General features: G+C 33.5%; 1 protein-coding gene across 3 annotated transcripts; it reads right to left on the bottom strand.

Annotated features, from left to right (window-relative positions):
* Window positions 1-5,602: 5,602 nt before the first annotated feature.
* LOC123197971 (probable protein S-acyltransferase 4) lies at window positions 5,603-19,330 on the bottom strand. 3 transcript variants are annotated; one of them, XM_044612517.1, is made up of 7 exons: window positions 18,900-19,330; window positions 18,638-18,741; window positions 17,453-17,632; window positions 16,706-17,014; window positions 15,309-15,530; window positions 13,165-13,754; window positions 5,603-5,878 (listed from the first exon to the last, which is right to left on the bottom strand). In XM_044612517.1, exons 2-6 carry the CDS (start codon window positions 18,671-18,673, stop codon window positions 13,194-13,196), a joined length of 1,308 nt encoding a protein of 435 aa, XP_044468452.1. In that variant the 5' UTR covers window positions 18,674-18,741; window positions 18,900-19,330; the 3' UTR covers window positions 5,603-5,878; window positions 13,165-13,193. The 3 variants fall into 3 exon arrangements, with proteins under 3 accessions (XP_044468452.1, XP_044468451.1, XP_044468450.1); XM_044612516.1 differs by lacking the exon at window positions 18,638-18,741 and having other exon boundaries at window positions 5,603-5,883; XM_044612515.1 differs by lacking the exon at window positions 18,638-18,741 and having other exon boundaries at window positions 18,900-19,329.
* Between the last annotated feature and the right edge of the window lie 499 nt (window positions 19,331-19,829).

A 19,829-nucleotide genomic window follows, 5' to 3' on the forward strand; every position in this document is an offset into this window, starting at 1 on the left:
AAAGATATATTTAATTACAATGTTACATTTACCTAGAAAGCAAGCAAGAAGCCCAAGATAGTGCATTTTTTCATTTCTTTCCACTACTCACTAGTGCATATCCTTTTAATCGATTGGCACATGGATTGGTATGTCATTTCCCATACCTATACACCGCAAGAGTAAGAATTGAATCTGTCAAAGTGATCAACCAACTGGAAATACTGTTGAGATACCTTTTTTCGTTTGTTATTCTCAAGTAACACCATATAAAGATAATATAATAAGACCAATTTAATGGCATCGATATTATTATCCCCCCATGGCCTTGCTGAAAATACTTGCTCCACATCATTGTATGTAACCTTCTCACATCCATGAAAATAGGTGTCCCGAATCCTGTGTCGTGCACCTCCTGGATATATCTCCATATCAGTGTACTGACTACTGACTAAAGTGAAGGCTAGTAATAAGAGCAAACTTGAATAGGATGAACCTTATGTCAACCTCATTAACCTAAAACCAAAACTAATATCTCCTATCATCTTTTAACACCTATCTCAATATAGAGTGTACCAATACTTCATTAAATCTCATATTTGGGAAATGTAAAAAATACCAAAACATGTCCTCTCGAACAATCTTATTTGCTCATTTATCAATGTGGATTTGATTTTTGATATTGGATATTGTTGCATGCATGATGTGACCTCTACTCAAAAGTGTTGCTTCACGTTAAGGAATCTCAATTCCCCCTTTGGGTCCAGTCATTTTCTTTTTTGTGAACCTTCTACAAACAAAAAAATTGTTATCACGACAAATTGGATAATAATATCGAGAATACAAATACAAAATTTTAAATCTGCATGTCAAACAACTTTAATATGAAATCTATATTTCGAACAAACTTAATAAATTGCAATTGTATTGAAATTTTTTTTCTAAACCCTAAAAATACCTTAAATCTATTATTTATTGCAATAATTGAAAAAAAGTACTTGAAATTTGAGAACAATACATCGAAAAACCTTAAAACAGAAAAAAGTTATCAATTTTCCCCCTAAATGAAAAATATCAATTTGCCTCTTATTTATAAAATATTATTTAACCCCCTAAATATTTAAAACATTACCGTTTGCCTCTAATCTTTTCACAAAATACAATTCCTCCCATTAGTTTTTCTACGTTACAGTTTTCCCCTTAAACTTTTCACATAATACATTCCCCCCTCAATTTTCCAAGGTTAACATTTCCCCCTTAATTGTTTTAAAAACAGTCACTTTTCCCCTTCAGATTTTTGGAGAGTAATACTAATTCAAAAATAACTTATCCCCTCTCCTCAAGTTTTTCATGAGGAATTCTTGAGATTCCTCTATTTAAAAAATTACTTATTCCCCCTTCCTTGAGATGCCTTGCCTGCCTCGTGATAAATTTTTACCTCGAGGCTATCACGAGCAGGGTTGGATTTGAGCTAAGTTGAGCTTGAGCTCTCTTGAACTCGAGCTCCGCTCGGTTTGTATATAGTAGAGCTAGAGCTTGTCGAGCTCATGGAAGTTAAGCTTAAACTCAACTTGAATTCGGTTTGACTCATTTCGAGCTTGAGCTTTTAACATCTCGTTATTAAAACAACGTCGTTTTAATATATATTGGTTAAAACGATGTCATTTTGTATCAAAATTTTTAATTTACAAATTTGACGAGTAGCTCAAGCTCAAAAATGTTGGCTTTAGCTCGTATAGGGTTAGCTTGTTTCAGGCTTGTTGGAATCCACCCCTAATCACGAGGCAGACATTCTCCAAGTGAGACAACCTACTTTCCATTTTTTCTAGCCAAAATTGCATTTTCGGACAACCATTCAACAATAAACAAATTTAAACCCTAACTAACACATAAGGCTTCAAGAAATTAAGCCAAAACATGCAAAAATCAACACATAAATTCAATTGTTCAAATTTGAAAACCCTAACTAAGTAACACCCAAAAAATTCATCCAATCATTTAAATCTCAACACCCAAATGATTGAAATATAACAAGGAATGATGGACTCACCTCTTTTGTCATTTTTGTCATCGGAAATGTGAAACAATCGCTAGTAGAAAAGCTAGAGAATATTGCTGAAAATGTCACTCACATGTCCTTCGTGTTTTCTTTGTGATTTTCAATAGTGAATTTTTAGTTTACATGGATGGGGGTTTGTTTTGGGATGGCTTATATAGAGGGGCATTTTGATCATTTCACAATTAGGGGCATTTTTGCTTTACCTCAATTTTTATAAGTAATTTTGCTTAAATCCCTATAATTTAGGGCAATTAATTTAGTATCCCTTATTTGTTTCCCCATTAACCAAAATGAAGCAATTTACCTATTTGGGTTCACTCAACATTGATTTAATCATTATAAGTTTATTACCTTTGCATATTAAGGTTAATATGATAATTTCACATACCCTAGCTTTGAACAGTAATGTTTGACAAATCTTAACATAACATCACACCACTCATTTGGTGATTAGTTTATATTGGCTTGATGCTTATAGCCAAGTAACAAAATCTTGATGCCTATGATGCCTACTACCGGCATTAAGGTAAGTTAAGAGATCTTGAATTACAATATGATATTATTGCCTTGTTCCACAATTTAGCAAATGGAGGATCATTCAAGTGTCAATATAGCATTTAAGAGACCAACTATCATTATATATTGGAAATGTATTTGGAAAGATGTTTATAACTACATTCAGAGTTGTGCAACATGTCAAAGGTTTAAGGCTAAGAATATAACCTAGACTTGATAATTCATTTTATTTGGTCATATTCATATCGTGTTAATTCAAATTTGGGGTTAAAGACCTTAAACCTTAATTTAATTCGAAATAAAATTATGTCAAAATTTATCAACCTTAAATCAAACGAAAATATTTTCAGATTGATTTGATCCGATTTGAATTAATCTCAAACTATATAATGGATAAAATCTTTTTAAAATGTAATGTGTGACAATATGATTTGTTACAAAACAACATATTTTGTCAAATATCAAAGAATAATACTATTCGTTGCAAAATAATACACACAAAAAAATTTGATCATTTATATAGATTTTTGTTGGCTATCTTGTATCATTGGAAGGACAAAATGAGATTAAGTTGTTCTTGGAGCCTTGCCTTGAGGCTCTGGTTATTTTTTGGTTAATATACTCTTACTTACCCAAAAAAAAATTACCCTATTTCAAATTAATATTAATGATTTACTTATTATCTATTTATATCATCAATTATAGAGATAAAAAAACAAAAATCGTAATAAAGAACTCAACTAAGTTTAAAACTTTAATTTCAAAATAATACAATTAATAATCAACAATCTTAACAATCACTTATCAAATATTTAATAAATTTAATTTACAATCCATATTATAGATGTAATTTTCATAAATATACAAACCATTGACAAGTCTATGAATGTGTTACACAAAACATAATAAGTTCAAATTAGTAGTACATATAATACACCAATAAAAAAATTGCATATAGTTTTTCACAAATCTGATAGAGTGAGTTATAAATTAAAATATTTTTGGTGATACAACTTTGGTGTTTGATAATGCAATGTTATTTCTTTGTTGATTTGAATTAGAAAGAACGATTTTGTGGATTGAAACTCTTTTTTGTCCAAAAAAATAAAAGATATTAGAGTTTTTTTACTGTTATAATGTTATGTAATATTTTGTTTAAAATTTTAGAATTAGTTTGGATTAGTTTAGGTTGGCTTTATGTCAACCTAAACATGACCCGATTTTTTTTAGGTCAATTTGAACCTAATTCAAACTATTTTCATGTCATATTGGATTAACATTCATGTTAAATTTTATTAGGTTTAATATAACCTCTTTTAGGCTCTTAAAACCTTTGTCAGTCCATCTAGAGTGTTCATTGATGTCACCTTAGACTTTACATAAGGTTTTCCTAAGTCTCTAGGAAAATCAGCTATTTTGATGTTGATGGATAGATTCATGAGACAACATTTTTAAGTTGCACAATATGCTTATTAGTTATTTTGATAGAGGAACAATATCAGTTAGGAATTATTAAATTGCAATGTGTGGGGCTACAACTTTCTATGTTGTTCCATCCATAGAGGTTGTTAATAGACGTCTAGAGAATTACTTGAGATGCATGGCAAGGGAATTGCCGCAGACCTGGTTGCAGTGGCTTTCGTTGGCCAAATTCTATCATAACACACACATCTCCCTTTGAAACCTTTATTTAAGTATCCATCTCTTATTCAAGTTTCATAATTTTCGAATGACTCCAAGGTCAAGTTTGCAGACAATTTCATGTGTTCTTAAGAGAACATCATTCAATTGTTGAGCGTATTCTCATAAAGGCGCAAAACATGGTGAAAATGTTAGCCGATAAGAGGTGAACCAAAAAGTATTCCAAGTAGGAGGCTGGTTTACATTAAGTTAAAACCGTATCGACAATAGACCATGCATTAGTTAAGCCCAAAATTGGAGGCTCGATATTTTGGGCCTTTTTAAATTGAAGACGGGATTGAAACTGTCGCATATCAGCTCTAGTTACCGGTAGATGCCAAGATAGATAGTGTCTTTCATGCATCCCAAAATTAAACCTGTTCACACTCCGATTCAAGCGTCCAACATCCTACCACGCATGACTGCTACTTCTGCACGTACTCCTCACGCTATGCAAGATCGAAGAATGGTCAAGCGCAAGCCCAAGTGTTGGTGCAATGGAATGGCGTTCCGCTGACAGAGACGACTTGGGACTTTGCAAAGGATATGAGGCGTTGTTTTCCCACAGTTTTCCTTTGAGGACAACGTTATCCAATCGAGAGATGATGATACAAATTTAAACCGATGCGTCCTACACAACATTGTTCAGCAACAGTCAGATGAGGAGGCTCAAGGAAATGCAGCGTTTCATTTAAGCCAAGACGATAACGTAGCAGCAACGCAACACCATGGTTATTGCGGTTTAACGACTAACAAACTGATAATTTTGGATTTTTTACAAGTAAAAATGTCGTGTATTAAACAGTTAGAATGCTACAGTATGAATATTTTAAATGGGTTGTGAAATAAAGAGTTTGAAGAATTACAAAATTTATTGTTTTGTTCATCGTCTTTCTCGATTTCTCTCTTCAAAATTTCTTTATGAAATTTTCAAACTTATTGAAAACACAACAGGTTGCCTCAGAAACAAATTGAAGAAGAGCTTCAATAACTGACGCAGTCCACCATCCAATAAAAGAACTTAAAACCTCCAGCCATTTGTATTTTGAACTGGCTGTGAATGCAATGGTTAAAGGTCAATATAACCAATTTTGAACTGGGATTCATTCTTTCCTGCTTGGGACACAGGAAAAACTCATGTATGTATAAACTAAAGACAGTGGCAAACTTCGCTTGCATTCTTCATAGAGGAAGAGTAGAGTCAAGAAAATTATGGAAATTACATATTGTAAAAGATTAACCCGGGTAGTTTATAATAAGATAATAATACAAAAATTACAGAGATCCTATGAATCTATCCAAATAAATATAGAATCTGAATCTTAAAGAGAACATGCAAACACAAGAGAACATAAATCTACAATCAACTATAGCTAAAAATCTGAGCATTTGTTCCTATAAAAAAGGTTTCAGCATTATTTGGATTGAAGATGACATTTACAAATTGCAAAACACATGAATTAAATGTTTGGATACATTTCCTCTACTTTCCTAGTTCAAACAGATTTGTTAAGCATAAACTCAAACCTTCATATTCGAAAAGCTTATGACCCAAAACAACAAAATACAGATCAATTTCTGAGACCAGCCTTTCACATCTGCTTCAACATTTTCATGCCAAAGAAGAGATGTCCCACACAAAACCTATCCTTAACACATGTTTACAATAATGGAAATAGATTAGAAATTTGAAATCGATACAATAAGAAGTTAAAAGATAAAGAAAATATAGCAATTTGAAAAACATTGACGGTTATAGATGAAAATCAATAAAAATGCATAATACTTCACTGAAATATACTCATTTATAGAATGACCTAATGGTATTATTATTGAGAAACCATTTTCAACCCTAGCTGCTTTCAAACTCTAACACACATCCGTAAAGTGATCGTATTTAATTAATGGACTTCTGATATTAATTCAAACGCAAAAACAGTGGATATACAATGGACTTGGCTTAATTAGGGTATACTAGAGAGCCAGTCTATTAGGTCCCTCATATACTCTTCTCACAAAAAGAAAATCCAAAGAAGAGAGACACATGGCAGCAGTAGAATTGGCAGCAGATTGGAGCAACTAATGGCACATGGCAATGTGGACTGGAACAAATGGCAGAGTCACAATCACAGGGACCACCAGGGGCAAGGAAGGAATGTGGCACTGCAGTAGGAAATCAGGTGGTTTTGGACAACAATAAGCAGGTTATGGGTGAGAAAGGCATAGAGAATTCACAGAAAAAGTGAGGGAATTTGAGGGAGAGAGTAGGCCTCTTGAAAGCCTTGCATATTGGTATTTTCTTAGTTTTATATAATAGGAATTTGTGGTTATCTTCTTAGCTTTATGTAATAGAAGTGTGAGACACTTTCTAATTTCCAGAAACAGAACCCATATGTATTGATATTAATATTGTGTGTTTACATAGAGATTCAACATAAAGTTACATTTCCATAATCTGTGTTTACTTCCTAAATTCTTCTATTGCCTTGCTACTGGATTGATTGTTGTGAGATTGTCTTGGGTTGTGGTAGAAGTATTTGCTTGGCTAGAAGGTGTGGTGCATTGGTTGTGAACCTTTCCGCAGGTGGAAAATTGTTTGAACGGCAGCAAGAGTCTTGTTGAAAGAAGAGCAGTTCAGGTACCTATCAACATGGTATTAGAGCGCTGATTCTGAGGATGGAAAAAGTCGACTTTAGCAAAGACGGTACGCATTGGTGGATAGTCCGACAACTAACCTAGTGGGAAATCCGAGAACTGACAGTGAATGGAATTTGCCCTCATTGTGAAGGCAAAGAAGACCCAAATCATGACTGCAAACGCAAGTCATGGGCCGTTCTTGTGGTTGAAGAAGATGATCCGGATGATGAAAGCATTTTAATGGTGTTTGATGGAGAAACAAAGAGAAAGAAAGTCAAACCAGCTAAGATGGAAGATTTCGATGACAAGAACAAGAAATCTGATATGTTTGGGGTGCAATCAGAAAAATCCGGTGAAACATTAATAGAAGCCGGTGAGATACTGACGGAATAGAGGGCTGTTGTAAAATGGAGGGGAGAGGGAGGCATGAAAGAAGAAAGAAAAGGAGGAAGAAGGGTTGACAACCCTACTTGACCCAACAACCCGTTTACCTAGCTCACACCCAACTTATTAAATCTAAATCCATCATTATTAAAACTAACCCAATACCCAATCAACTATCCGATCACACCTACACAAATTGATTCTAGCCCAAAATATCTTTTATTCAGCTCAAAATCAAGCCCACTTACTAAGCTTGACCAAAACCAAATTAGGGATAACCCAAAAGTCCATAACCCAAACCCATTACAATTAAAACCAAATTTATTACAACTTATTTCTCAAACACCCAGTCTATCCCAAACTTAACCAAACTCATACACTATTTATTCCAACCCGAAAACCTTAACACTAAAGAGCCCAAAAATCTTTAATCGAGCCCACCATCCAAACAATCCAAACCCATATTACCCTAACCCAAAATTTTTAGACAACCCAACATGTGACCTAATGAACCTAGACCAACCGAACTTCAATACCCAAACCCATTTTATTAACCCACCCAAACCACCCCACTCAACCCATCATCTTCTTCCTTCTCAAACCAATGCAGAATATTATACAATCCACAACTTTTTTCTTTCCCAAACTGAATTTTTTCCAATCAAAATTAGCCAATTAACAACAAACCATGTTGACGGTCTATCACCTCCAACTCAAGCTCGACTATATAACGTCATTGTAACACTCCGATTTTGCCATCATTTTCCAAAGGTAAAAGGATGAGAGAACCGAGAAGGTAGCCATCAAAATGCAGTCGACCGACAATTGAAACTTCTACTCCTTGTTGACGTTGATCTAATAAGGTGGGAATTTCTAGCTAAACGAAATTTTCTAGTGAATCATTGGACCAAGCGAGAGAGCTTGTTGACAATGGAGGTTTGTATGAAAGGCATCACTCAAAATCAACTACAATGGCAGGATAAACAACAACCATTTTCTAAAAAGAACCTTGAAGTAGAACCTCTTAGAAAGCAATGACTAAAGAAGATTTACCAAAAACGTTTGGTGAATTTACTGCAACCAATATTGTTTTAGTGATGAGAGACATTTTCCAAAAAGCCAGATCAGCTCGCCCATGTGTTATCTTCTTTGACAAACTTGATTCGCTTGCTCCGACTCGTTGTGCATCTAGGAATTCCAAGGATGTTATGGATAGAGTGGTTTCTCAAATGCTTGCTAAGAGGGATTCCAAGGATGTTATGGATAGAGTGGTTTCTCAAATGCTTGCTAAGATTGATGGGCTAAATGATTCTACATAAGACTTATTTATTATAGGTGCAAGCAATAAACCTAATCTTATTGATCTTGTACTTCTACGCCTTAGTCAATTTAATAAGCTTCTATATGTTGGTGTTAACTTTGATGTGTCTTACAGGGAGCGGATCGTTAAAGACCTAACTAGAAAGCTTAAATTGCATGAGGATCTATCTCTCCATTTAATAACAAAGAAATGCTCTCTAGACTTCAATGGTGTAGACATGTACGTCTTAAGATTGGTTTCATGCTGCAAAGCACAAAGGTTTGAGTTCTAATTCAACTTCCTCTTTCATAAATCAAGTTGACTTTATTGCGGTAGAGTTTGCCAACCTTGTGAAAGTCTTGAAAGAGCTATTGCCCTAACTTTCTATGGCGGAGATCTTTTTCATAAGATAAATAAAAAAAATGTTATTTCATGGTCTTCAATAAGGGTTGTTTATGTGTAAAATGATAAGGAAGAAATGACGTCAATAAAGTTTGACAAAATTCCAAATTAAGACGTATTTCATTTTGGTGAGAATTCTACTTTGTCTGAATTGCTCGTAAACTGGTATAGATGAGCTCCGAGATGGGTGCTCTCTATGGAAGAGAGATGCAAGTTTTTGGTGTTTAGCAAAAACAGTGTATCTATGAATGGTTTTAAGGGTCATGCTTTCTACGCAATGTTACAATATGAGAGAGATGCAGTAAGGGTAATACCTGAGAGGTGGAAGGCTCGCAGTCCATGCTCCTGGTTAAAAGCCAAAACATTTCATTGTGGCTCATGTCACACCCAAATCTAAACCCTTACCTCTAATTATCAGGATCAAGGGTGCATCCACTGTAAACTAACCTAATCCACCAACTTTTGATCCTATAATGGACATGGACTTGTCGTTCCTTTTCTAGATTTGCTTAAGGAAACTAATATTAGTGCATTGGTGTTAAGGCTTGAAGGGGAATGTGAATTATTGTGGTTAAATGACAAGAATGCATTGACTGTATTTAATGACTCTGCTCGAGCAACAATTGCCATAAGGAGGTTGGATCACGAATTAGTTTATTATGGGATTATTATGGTTTTGTAGAACGGTACAATAGCAATATCAATAGTTACTAATGCCTAGGGAGGTGTAGAGAAAATCAAGGAAGGTGCAACCCTTGCTTCTCTTAAGGGCAACCCATGGAAGAAGGTAGTAAGTCAAGAGTTGGGTTGGAGTGAGGGATCTTGGGTATATTATTCAAACCCTAAACAATTGTAAGATTTTCACCTTGAGGACAAGGTGCCTCTCAATGAGAGGAGTAATGTTAGGTCTCTCATATATTATTATCACAAAAAGAAAATCCAAAGAAGAGAGACACATGGTAATAGTAGAATTGGCAGCAAATTGGAGCAACTAAAGACACATGGCAATTTTGGACTAGAACAAATGGTAATCACAATCACTAAGACCACTAGGGGCAAGGAAGAAATGAGGCACTGCAGTAGGAAATCAGGTGGTTTTGGACAATAAAAAGCAGGAGATATGGGAGATAGGCATGGAGAATTCATAGAAAAAATGAGGGAATTTGAGGGAGAAAGCAGGCCTCTCGAAAGCCTTGCATATTGGCATTTTCTTAGTTTTATGTAATAGGAATTTGTGGTTATCTTCTTAGTTTTATGTAATAGGAGTGCAAGACACTTTTTGATTTCCAGAAATAGAACCCATATATATTGATATTAATATTGTGAGTTTATATAGAGATTCAATATAAAGTTATATATCCATAATCTGTGTTTACTTCCTAAATTCTTCTATTGTCTTGCTACTGGATTGATTATTATAAGATTGTCTTGAGTTGCAGTAGGAGTATTTGCTTGGTTGGAAGTTGTGGTGCATTGGCTGTGTTGCTATGAACCTTTTTGTAGGTAGAGATTATTTGAATGACAGCAAGAGTCTTGTTGAAAGAAAAGCGATTCAGATACTTATCAATGAATGTTAGAATTAGGACAGTTGTCCTCAATATCCTCTGTTTTTTTTGAATAAGAGATGAGTTTCTAACAAATGATATCAGAGTAGTAGATCTGGCGAGAAAGACAAATTGAGATAACGACAACGATCGAAAAAGTGAAGAGTCGCCAAAAATGGTCACCATGGAGTCTTGAATCATCATCGGTTAAAAAAAAGAAGTTGACAAGTGCATGTCAAGAATGTGGCTAAACAAAGAAAAATAAAAGAAAAAAAAGATGGAAAAGAAAACGAAACGACGACGAAGATGTGAAAAAAAAAAATTTACAAAAGAGAGATGACGAAGAGAAGAAAGAATAAGATAGGAAGGAGAGAAGTAACAAAATTTAAAAAAAAAGTAGGGACATAGGACAGTTGGCTTGGAGAAGAAAATAGGAAAATTAAAACAAAAAGCAAAGTGGGTGGCAGAGGAGAGAATTGTTTGGCAATGGCTGGAAAAGGACCAAAAAAAGAGTTAGAAAGGAAAATAGGTTATGAACAGCTGGCAAAAAGAAAAACAGAAAAAAAGAAATAAAAGGTTGGACAAGTGGCAAAGGAGAAGTTAAAAAGAAAAAAGGGTTATGAAAAACGAGATGTATGGGAAGATGAAAAAAAGAATAAGATGTATGGAAAATGAATAGGGAAAAAATAAAAAAAAAATCAAAAAAATATTCACCTTGAGGACAAGGTGGTTTTTCAAGGGGAGAAAAATGTTAGGATTGCGACATCTATTCTCCATCCAGAAGACAGTTTAAAGTAGTTTTATTATAAATATGGTTTTTAGGTTTCAAAAAAATGGGAGAAAAAATATATTAGGGGTTTGTAATTTGGACAGTTAACCTTGGCTGATTAAGAAGTCTTCAGCGCCTTAAATAGTCAGAAAATGAGAGATCTCAGACTTTTTGAACTGTCTGGAATGGGAGGCCTCGAGCTTTTCGAATTGTTCGGTTTATCCTTGTAATCTTTTGATTAATGAAATAGTTTTATTTTATTGTGTATTCTGTGTTTTTATCCTCTATTTTTATTGAATAAGAGTTGGGTTTCTAACATAGTCCAATAACATTACCGGATTGATATAGTCTTACAATCTTAGATCAAAGGATTCTAAATTTTCTTAAAAAATTAAAAGGAAAAGTAAACACCTAGGAAGCACAAAAAAGTAGGATGTCAAGAATTTTGACATTTCCAAAACATTTCAGGAAATTGAAACACCTCAAAAATGGTACAAAACGTTTCAAGGGCATTTCCGAAATTTAAAAAATGATTGAAATACGTTTCAGGTTTAACACATTTCTTCATAAAAATATGGCTATGTTGCACTATCTATCATCATCTTACGGAGCTTCAAAAAGATTCTTAGCCCGTTCCACCCCATCAGTATGTTAACAAATACACAGGCATCGTCTTAAGCATTGCTGCCACTTCATAAGAATGATAAAGATAGAAAAGATGATAAAAAAAGAAATAATCAAAAAGATCCTTGGCCCATTCCACCCCATGAGTGCGCTAACAAATGCACAGACACTGCCTTAAGCATTGCTACCACTTTATAAGAATGATAAAGATAGAAAAGATGATAAAGAAAGAAACGAGAGCCAATAAAAATAACCTCCGCTATAGTCTACCATAATTAAAAATTGCCCCTCTAGTTTTACAAATAATAATTGTTGGCTTCCATAACTTTTGCTGGGTCAAGGTCAAAATTAACAAATAAGAAATTTAAAGATATCCCAAATTTTTAAATTTTATATATTTAAAGAAATCTCTTTTATTTTTAATGTTTATATGTTTCTCCACATGTCTATTTCCTATGGTTTTTAGATAATATGTATTCGTGTTTCCACTTTTACATATCTATGTTTTTATGTTTCCGTTTCCACACAACTTAGATAAACACCCATGGCTATGAAAGACATGATTGTTTATATACCCCCGAAAGCTGTTTTATTTGTTGCTTTTCAATTCTCAATTCCCTTAATTTCAAGCTAATGCTATAAATGAAACATCTACTTGAGCATTGTCATACTAAACCTTCCTCTATAGTAGAGATAAAATATAAATCGAAGTTGCTACTATATGTTTTAATTATCAATAAGTATATTGCATTTTCATATGAACTTTAAGAGACCCACACCTCAAAAGCTAACTATTGAGATTGAAAAATCTAAAGTTATATAAACCCCATATTAAAAGTTCATAATTTCTAATGTGGGATCTAAATCCCAAATCTTACACTTAGCATTCTAACATACCACCACGTTCGGCAGCCTCAGCATCCATATTGACTGGCTATGCGCTAGCTCCCTACTAGCCTCGGGCAAACACTACAATGTCGTCGGCATCATTACCCGCGTCACATGATTGTGACTGAGAGACATGATTATGGCTCTAAGACCAGATGATATGAACCTTAGGAGAACCATACCTCAAAAGCTAGTTATTAAGATTGGAGAGTCCGAGGGCATATTAACCCCATATTAGAAGTTCAGACTTTTCAATATAAGATTCAAGTCTCATACCTTGCACTTAGGATCCTAACATATTCCCTAGAACTAGTTCAAGTGGTCCAAACTATTAAACATTATAGATTAAAAATCCAAGGTTTAAGAGAAGTAAGATCATTACCTCTATGTTTACAGAAGTAGTGCAGTATTTCAAATGGACTTGGACCGCTCATCAGGTTTCTCCAGCGCCTCAGCCTCATCTCCACTAGATGAGATTTGAATAGATTCTATTAATACATCAACATCAAAGCTTGTTTTGGAGTCTCTCGCTCTATCATTAACAGCTGGACCTTCCACAGATTCTATCACTCCATCTTCAACAATGCTGATTTGAACTGAATCTTTCACGTCCTGGTTAACTGACACGAATTCAAAAGCTGATCTATCTCCTTCCTCCTTCATCTTAAAACTTTCTTCTAGATTATCAAGATCCAAATTTCTCAGAATTTCAGGAAATGAATAATCACTGTCCTCAGCATGCTTCAATCCCATTTCAATGTCGATTTTCTCCTTTGAGCCAACAATACCTTCAGTAAGAGCCGGTGTGAAAGATCCCATCACTGTATGGTCATCTTCCTCCACAAATGATCGGAAATTGTTCTTTGAAGGTAGGATATTGGAGAAGAAAACATCTTTTAGGTTTCTTGCAATGCCCAGGTGATATGGGTTCTCCTTTTTATCATACCGGAACCGGAAGTTCTCATATGTAGTCTGTACTCATAGAAAATGTGTTAAATAGGTTAGGTTACATAAAAAACTAGTGAGCCCAAGTTCATTAAAAGAATACAGAAAAGGAGAAGCAAATATATATGTTCTAAGGATCTGTTTTGGACTGTCAAAAACACCTGCTGGAGTTTATTGACCAAAAATCTCTGACCAATTTTAGCACAAGACGTATACTTTAGCAATCCAGCACGTGTAAAAAAAAATACATAATAAAATCCAATAAAAAGGAATAATACAAAACTTGCATATGGGATAAATAGATATGTAACTTTCAACAATAAAAGCTAAAGACTTCTACAAATTTAGTAACCAACAACACAAAACCAAGATGAGCTTTTGAAAAAATTTAGAATTCACTGGCACAACCCAAAAAGCAATACATATGCACCTGTAAGAGGAAAATTGACAAGTATTGTCATGGTACAACCACAATGTTCTCAAAGCCTCAGACCATCATGAATCATATAAATGCAAAATCACATGTTCACATTTCTGTGCATGAGAAGAAAGAAAAGGAAATAGAAATGTTAATTGAATTACTTCAATGACTTGATATTTTTCTTTACAAGATAATTTCATGCAACACGTAAATATTTTAATTATTAAGAAGACTGTATAAAACTTCAATAAATTTATAAAGTATTTTGTTTTCAGTTATCATTAATTTCAAAGAATCTGAAAAAATAAGACCACCAAAAATATATCCAAATGTAATTGATCATAGAGAGATATTCCAAAGATTTTTTATGTAAGTTAAGTGTAATATTTAATTCAAAGTTTTAGTGCAAATCCTTGCTAATAAATTCAAAATAAGAGAATTAATATAATGTTCTAATCAATTAAACAAAGGCAGATACCTAATCAACCAAATAAAATCAATTAATAATCAAAACTATATTTATAGCAATAATTTGAACAATTTATTACTCTATTATATTCCCTTAGAGAAGGACCTGGTACATCACAATTATGCTTTACCATCCCTTAGGTGTATTTTCATATATAATTCCACTATGAATGGCAGCATAAAAGAACTTGCTTCTATTCAATCAACATTAACTAAAGCAAAAGGATAAATTCTTAGGAGGTTCATTCCGGACTATGCAAACAACACACTTTCCACGCAATGAAGAAATAGAAGAAAAGTCAATAAAGCTTTCATGATATTAAACAATATATTGCTTGTTAAAGCAAATTACGAAAGGAAAAAGAATATATCATAAATGAAATAATTGACTTCTCTCTATACGTTGGTAGACAAATCAACTTAAGAATAATGGAGAGAAAACGAAGTAAACTTGGTGGAAGGTCATGCAATTCATTCAATTGTTTATATATTCACATCTCACAGCATCAAATACAAAGATAAGGAGGGAAGAATATATCTACAATTGGATTGACAAATGATATCTCAGGTAACATTGAAATAATTAATCATTACCCCTAAACCTCAAAGTTATTGATGAATGTATCCATGTCATTAGATACCAGTTATACTTTTCTGCCAATTTTTTTTCTTTATGAACATTTCAAAGTTACCTGGTTTGTGCAAATTAGATAGAAATGAAAAACTGAGAGGCCACCAACAAACCAAACAGCAACGAAGCAGTAAGCTATGAGAAAATCTAACAGTATCTCCCTCTTCATAGCCTTCAAAATGTTCTTATGGTGATCAAGAATAGTGACCCAAGAACACACAAAGACATAAACGCACAAGATGGTTGACGTTGATATGAACATGAAGAAGAACCGATAATTGCGCTGCAACCAGATAAAAATGTGAGATCAATAGTAATATCTAACAAGCATGAAATGCTTTAATATCAGATAAAATTTACATATGAAAGAATTCTAATGAATCAATATTGAAGTTCTGTTTTCCTTTTTTAAATATCGTTTAGTTTTATGGTTTTGTTTCTCTACCCCACAACATGAGGTTATAATTGTAGGATCTGAAATAATGGATTTCAACTTTTTGTCCACGTCAATAAAAATATAGATATATATATTTGTTGTCTTTTAATCATGGGTTTAATATCACTTTTTGACTATAAATAATATCGGTACTCTTCCTCAAAGACTATTAATTGACCCACTAGACGGAGTTTCAAGACAATTAATATATTTCATTTAAAAATATTGCTTGGTGATGGTACAAATGGAGCATGGTAGCTTCACAATTAGCAGGAAACCATGCCAGCAAAGGAACAGTGTGCTAAAAGAAAGCTGCTTAAGGAGATACCTAGGTGTCGAAAAAGAAAGGAAGCACTTGCCATTCTGCAACACACATGCCCACTTTAATGTGAATATCAAAATGAATCATACCATTTGCAAGTGCTATAGCTAGTTAAGTTGGTTTAACCATTCAAATGATGCAAATTCTCAAATAACAGCAGATTCATTAAGTTACACTATAATTCTTCTTGGTTTTATTAGAGGTGCAAAAGAAAGAACCAAAGGCCAAAGACAGAAGACCGTAAGAATTTTAACAGATTTATACACTGTTAAATCCCATATGACAACAATATGGCAACCAGATGTACCAGCTCTTTTAAGAAGAAGATCTACTTTGGCTGCAATTAGATCATTGACGGACCAGTCACAAACATATCAATTTAACTAATATTGAAATAATAGCTAAGTTCAAGCCACAACAATTCTTAAAGATGATTAGGGAATAAGAAGACAGGAGTGACAGAAGATGAAAAAGATTCAGCCTCCTTCCAAGACAAAAAATGGGTTACCAAAGCCAAGTACATTTTTAGTTCCATCGCTCTAAGTTGATGTTCTTCAGATTATGGTTGATATCTAAGTCCAATAACTAAACACATGACAATTGAATCCTAAAACATTATTTCAACTTTACCAAATTGAAATTCCAAAATACATAGATCTCAGTCCGATTGGTTAGTTGCATGCAAGAAAGTTAAACTTACAATGCCGATGCACTGACCAACCCATGGACAGTGGTGATCAAATCTCTGAACACAATTGTTGCAGATAGAGCAATGAGAAGCACGGGGTGGACGATAAAGTAAACAAGTATCGCAATACTTCACTTTGACAGTGTGGCCATTAACAGTCACATCTTTTGTTCTAGGTAATGTGAGATGAGGAGTTCTATCATTGATCCATTCCATAGATGGGGTTGGGGCATCAAATACTTCATCTGCTTCAGGTGGCTTTGTATTTCTAGGAACTATCCCAGGATCTCTACCAGAAGTCAGGAAAAGAAATAACAAATCCTGCAAAAATTTATATTGTCTCAAAAGTAACCAAATTATTCACTAAATGGACAGTTGTGAAAGGCATAAAAATAAAATCGTTCAATGATGGTTCCTAAAACTATTTCCATATATGATACAATAGACTATGAGTGGCCAGAAAAGAAAGAAATACTCATTTCATAGGCCATCTGGAGCACAAAAGAAGCAGTTGACCTGCACACTAAGTACAAATATAGTTTGTCAACTGCCTTTTTCTGCACTCAGGTCTACCAGATAACTGAAGAAAAATGCAATAATTTGGAATCTGAAAACCTTATGACGTCTCTCAGATAAATGTTGTTCACACTTTCAGAAATTCTAAAAGTTTTTTCTTGTCTACTATGGAGGAAGGAAACTGAAACATTAAGTAAAAAAGGGAACAAGATCTGACCCTCTAATCCAAAAAACCATACATACCAGAACAGTGAGGATGGCTCCCAAAATTAGTACCGGATAATGATAACCACCATGACCGTCTTCTATCTTCTTATAGATTCTTATAAAAAAAGAAATTGCAGGGACAGCAATAAGGATAGTAGACAGAAATAATGATGCAACATCAGGACCAAAGATCAGCCTCCCACCACAGAAAAATCTCTGTAAAAACCAAGATTAAAAACAATGAAGCTCTATTTTTGCAAGTGTGTCTTATACATGTTGGCAAATTCTAACAATATTCTATTCAAAAAGGAAAACAAAAATTAAATAAATATATAAATAAAAGTAGGTCCTCTAATCAAACAAAAGGCAATTTGTCAAATAATTTTCAAGCAAAAAATTCTATAGATAACCATAGTATGAGCATCAAAACTAATTTACTGTGCTGATTATAAAGAATTATGAATCTGAAATGAAGTGACTCTTCATTCCATCATATTAAATATCAACTTTGGATGCAAGAAGCCGCATGAAGTCCGAAATTCAAGTGGCCACATTAATCATGTCAGTATGATTTCAAGAGAGACAAAGGACTGTCCACGTTAATCATATCAAACATCATATTTGAAAAAAAAAAATTAAGGAATACTAGCATTGATTATATAAAACAATATGTAAAGATTATGGCTGATAAATGCATATAGACCAGTCCTCTGCCAAATTCTGTCACAAGATTTAATTTTGTGCAGGTGGTTACCAAATCTAGAACCATGTGCTTGTCTCTAAAGAGAGGAAGAAGAAAGAATAATATATTGGACAACCAATTTGGGATGTGGCAACTACTTTATTGTCATTCCAGGGTCCTCTACACGAACTCTAATGTCTACTCTAAAGGCAAAATATCTCTCAAGAGAAATTCAATACTTTCTTTGCCTTTCTTCAATAACCAAAGCCCAATATATATAGTTTAGCACAAAAAGAAGCACAAGTTAATTCATCATTCTCTTAACCAAAGCAACTTCTATTACCCAATTAATTCATTATATATAAAAAATATATATATGCAAATCAATGAACAGAGAAACTTATGAAGCACTTTGATCAAATTGATATCTAACAAAAAAAATCCTAGTAGTTTCAAAATTAATCAAGAATCAGATGTAGCTGCAATAGAAATAACTTCATTCTACAAAACAGGAAAATAAAAAATTTAGTGTAATGTACATAAGTGTAATTAAACATAGAAATGAGGAGTTCCATAGTAATATCAATAGGTAAGATCAAAATCAGCTTCGCTTGAACGTTTCTGCAAGTCAAATAATCAAACTCTACAATTCAAAAAAAAAAAAAAAAAAACAAGATTAGACATTAAAAACCCATGATCAAAACCATAATCAATCTTCATTTTTTGACAAATACCCAATCAAAGGACTCCAAAACACGTTCCCAGCACACAAGAGAAATAGAGGGGAAAAGAAAAACTCACATTGCTTCCCTTCCAAACTTGATAAAGCCTCTTGGGTTTATTATTATTAGTAGTATGATGATGATCATTGTGAAGAGTTTGGGCCATTGAAGAAGAAGGCAGATGAGAAGTGAAGAGACCAAGCAATCAGAAACAACAACAATAACCACTTGTTGCTCTCTCTTTCTACAAAAATAGTTCAGAATCCATGAAATGTTACACTGTGAAACGTACACAATTGGTGCACTTGTGTAATGCCTTAACAAATATCAGCTTCCTCTTCTTCTTCGATGAGGGAGACGAATCCTAACAACAACATTAACAAAAACAACAGACTTTCTCTCTCTCCCAAAGGATGGCGGTTCGGGCGGATGTTTCAATTTCTAGCTGGTCTCCAATCAACTCTTTTATTCTATAAGATACATGGTTACATGAGCTGTGGCCATGTATTGTTGTACTCCCAACTCTCTCCTATGCTAACTAACATGCTGTGGATATTATCATCTTACCCCTCACCAAACTATTAGTACTGACAAGCCCTTGTAAAAGACAGGGTTACTTTTTCAAGTGGAAAAAACAGAAAAAAGAGTTTTTAATAACAAATATCTTCATAAATTAAGGAACTAAATAACACATTTTACATATCCAAATTTCTATAAAAAGAAATAAAAATAATAATAATAATAATAGAGAAACATGCAAGAGAATAAACAAATATTTGGAGATAAAATAGTTGTATTGGGTGTCGTTTTTTAAAAGGCCAAATGACTAATGCCCACCCAAGGTTTTGTGAGACTAAAGTAAACTGTGAATTTTTAAAAATCTAAACATCCATTAATTCATTATTAATTTTAAAAACTAACATTCTTTTTTAACTTAATTTTAAAAAATTAACTTTCACCTCCACTATATATACTTTTTAGGGTTTTATGTTTTAAAATGAACATTCGA

This window comes from Mangifera indica, chromosome 15, assembly GCF_011075055.1.
Source record: "Mangifera indica cultivar Alphonso chromosome 15, CATAS_Mindica_2.1, whole genome shotgun sequence".
Classification (NCBI taxonomy): Eukaryota; Viridiplantae; Streptophyta; class Magnoliopsida; order Sapindales; family Anacardiaceae; genus Mangifera; species Mangifera indica.

Bases quoted from the DNA above. Each gene is read 5' to 3' on its own strand.
- LOC123197971 (XM_044612516.1), bottom strand. From the start codon at position 18,986: ATGGCCCAAACTCTTCACAATGATCATCATCATACTACTAATAATAAT. The intron at 17,633-18,899 runs GTGAGTTTTTCT...TGGTTTTTACAG, and splicing joins AAGTTTGGAAGGGAAGCAAT to AGATTTTTCTGTGGTGGGAG. The intron at 13,755-15,308 runs GTAACTTTGAAA...CTATGAGTACAG, and splicing joins ATCTAATTTGCACAAACCAG to ACTACATATGAGAACTTCCG.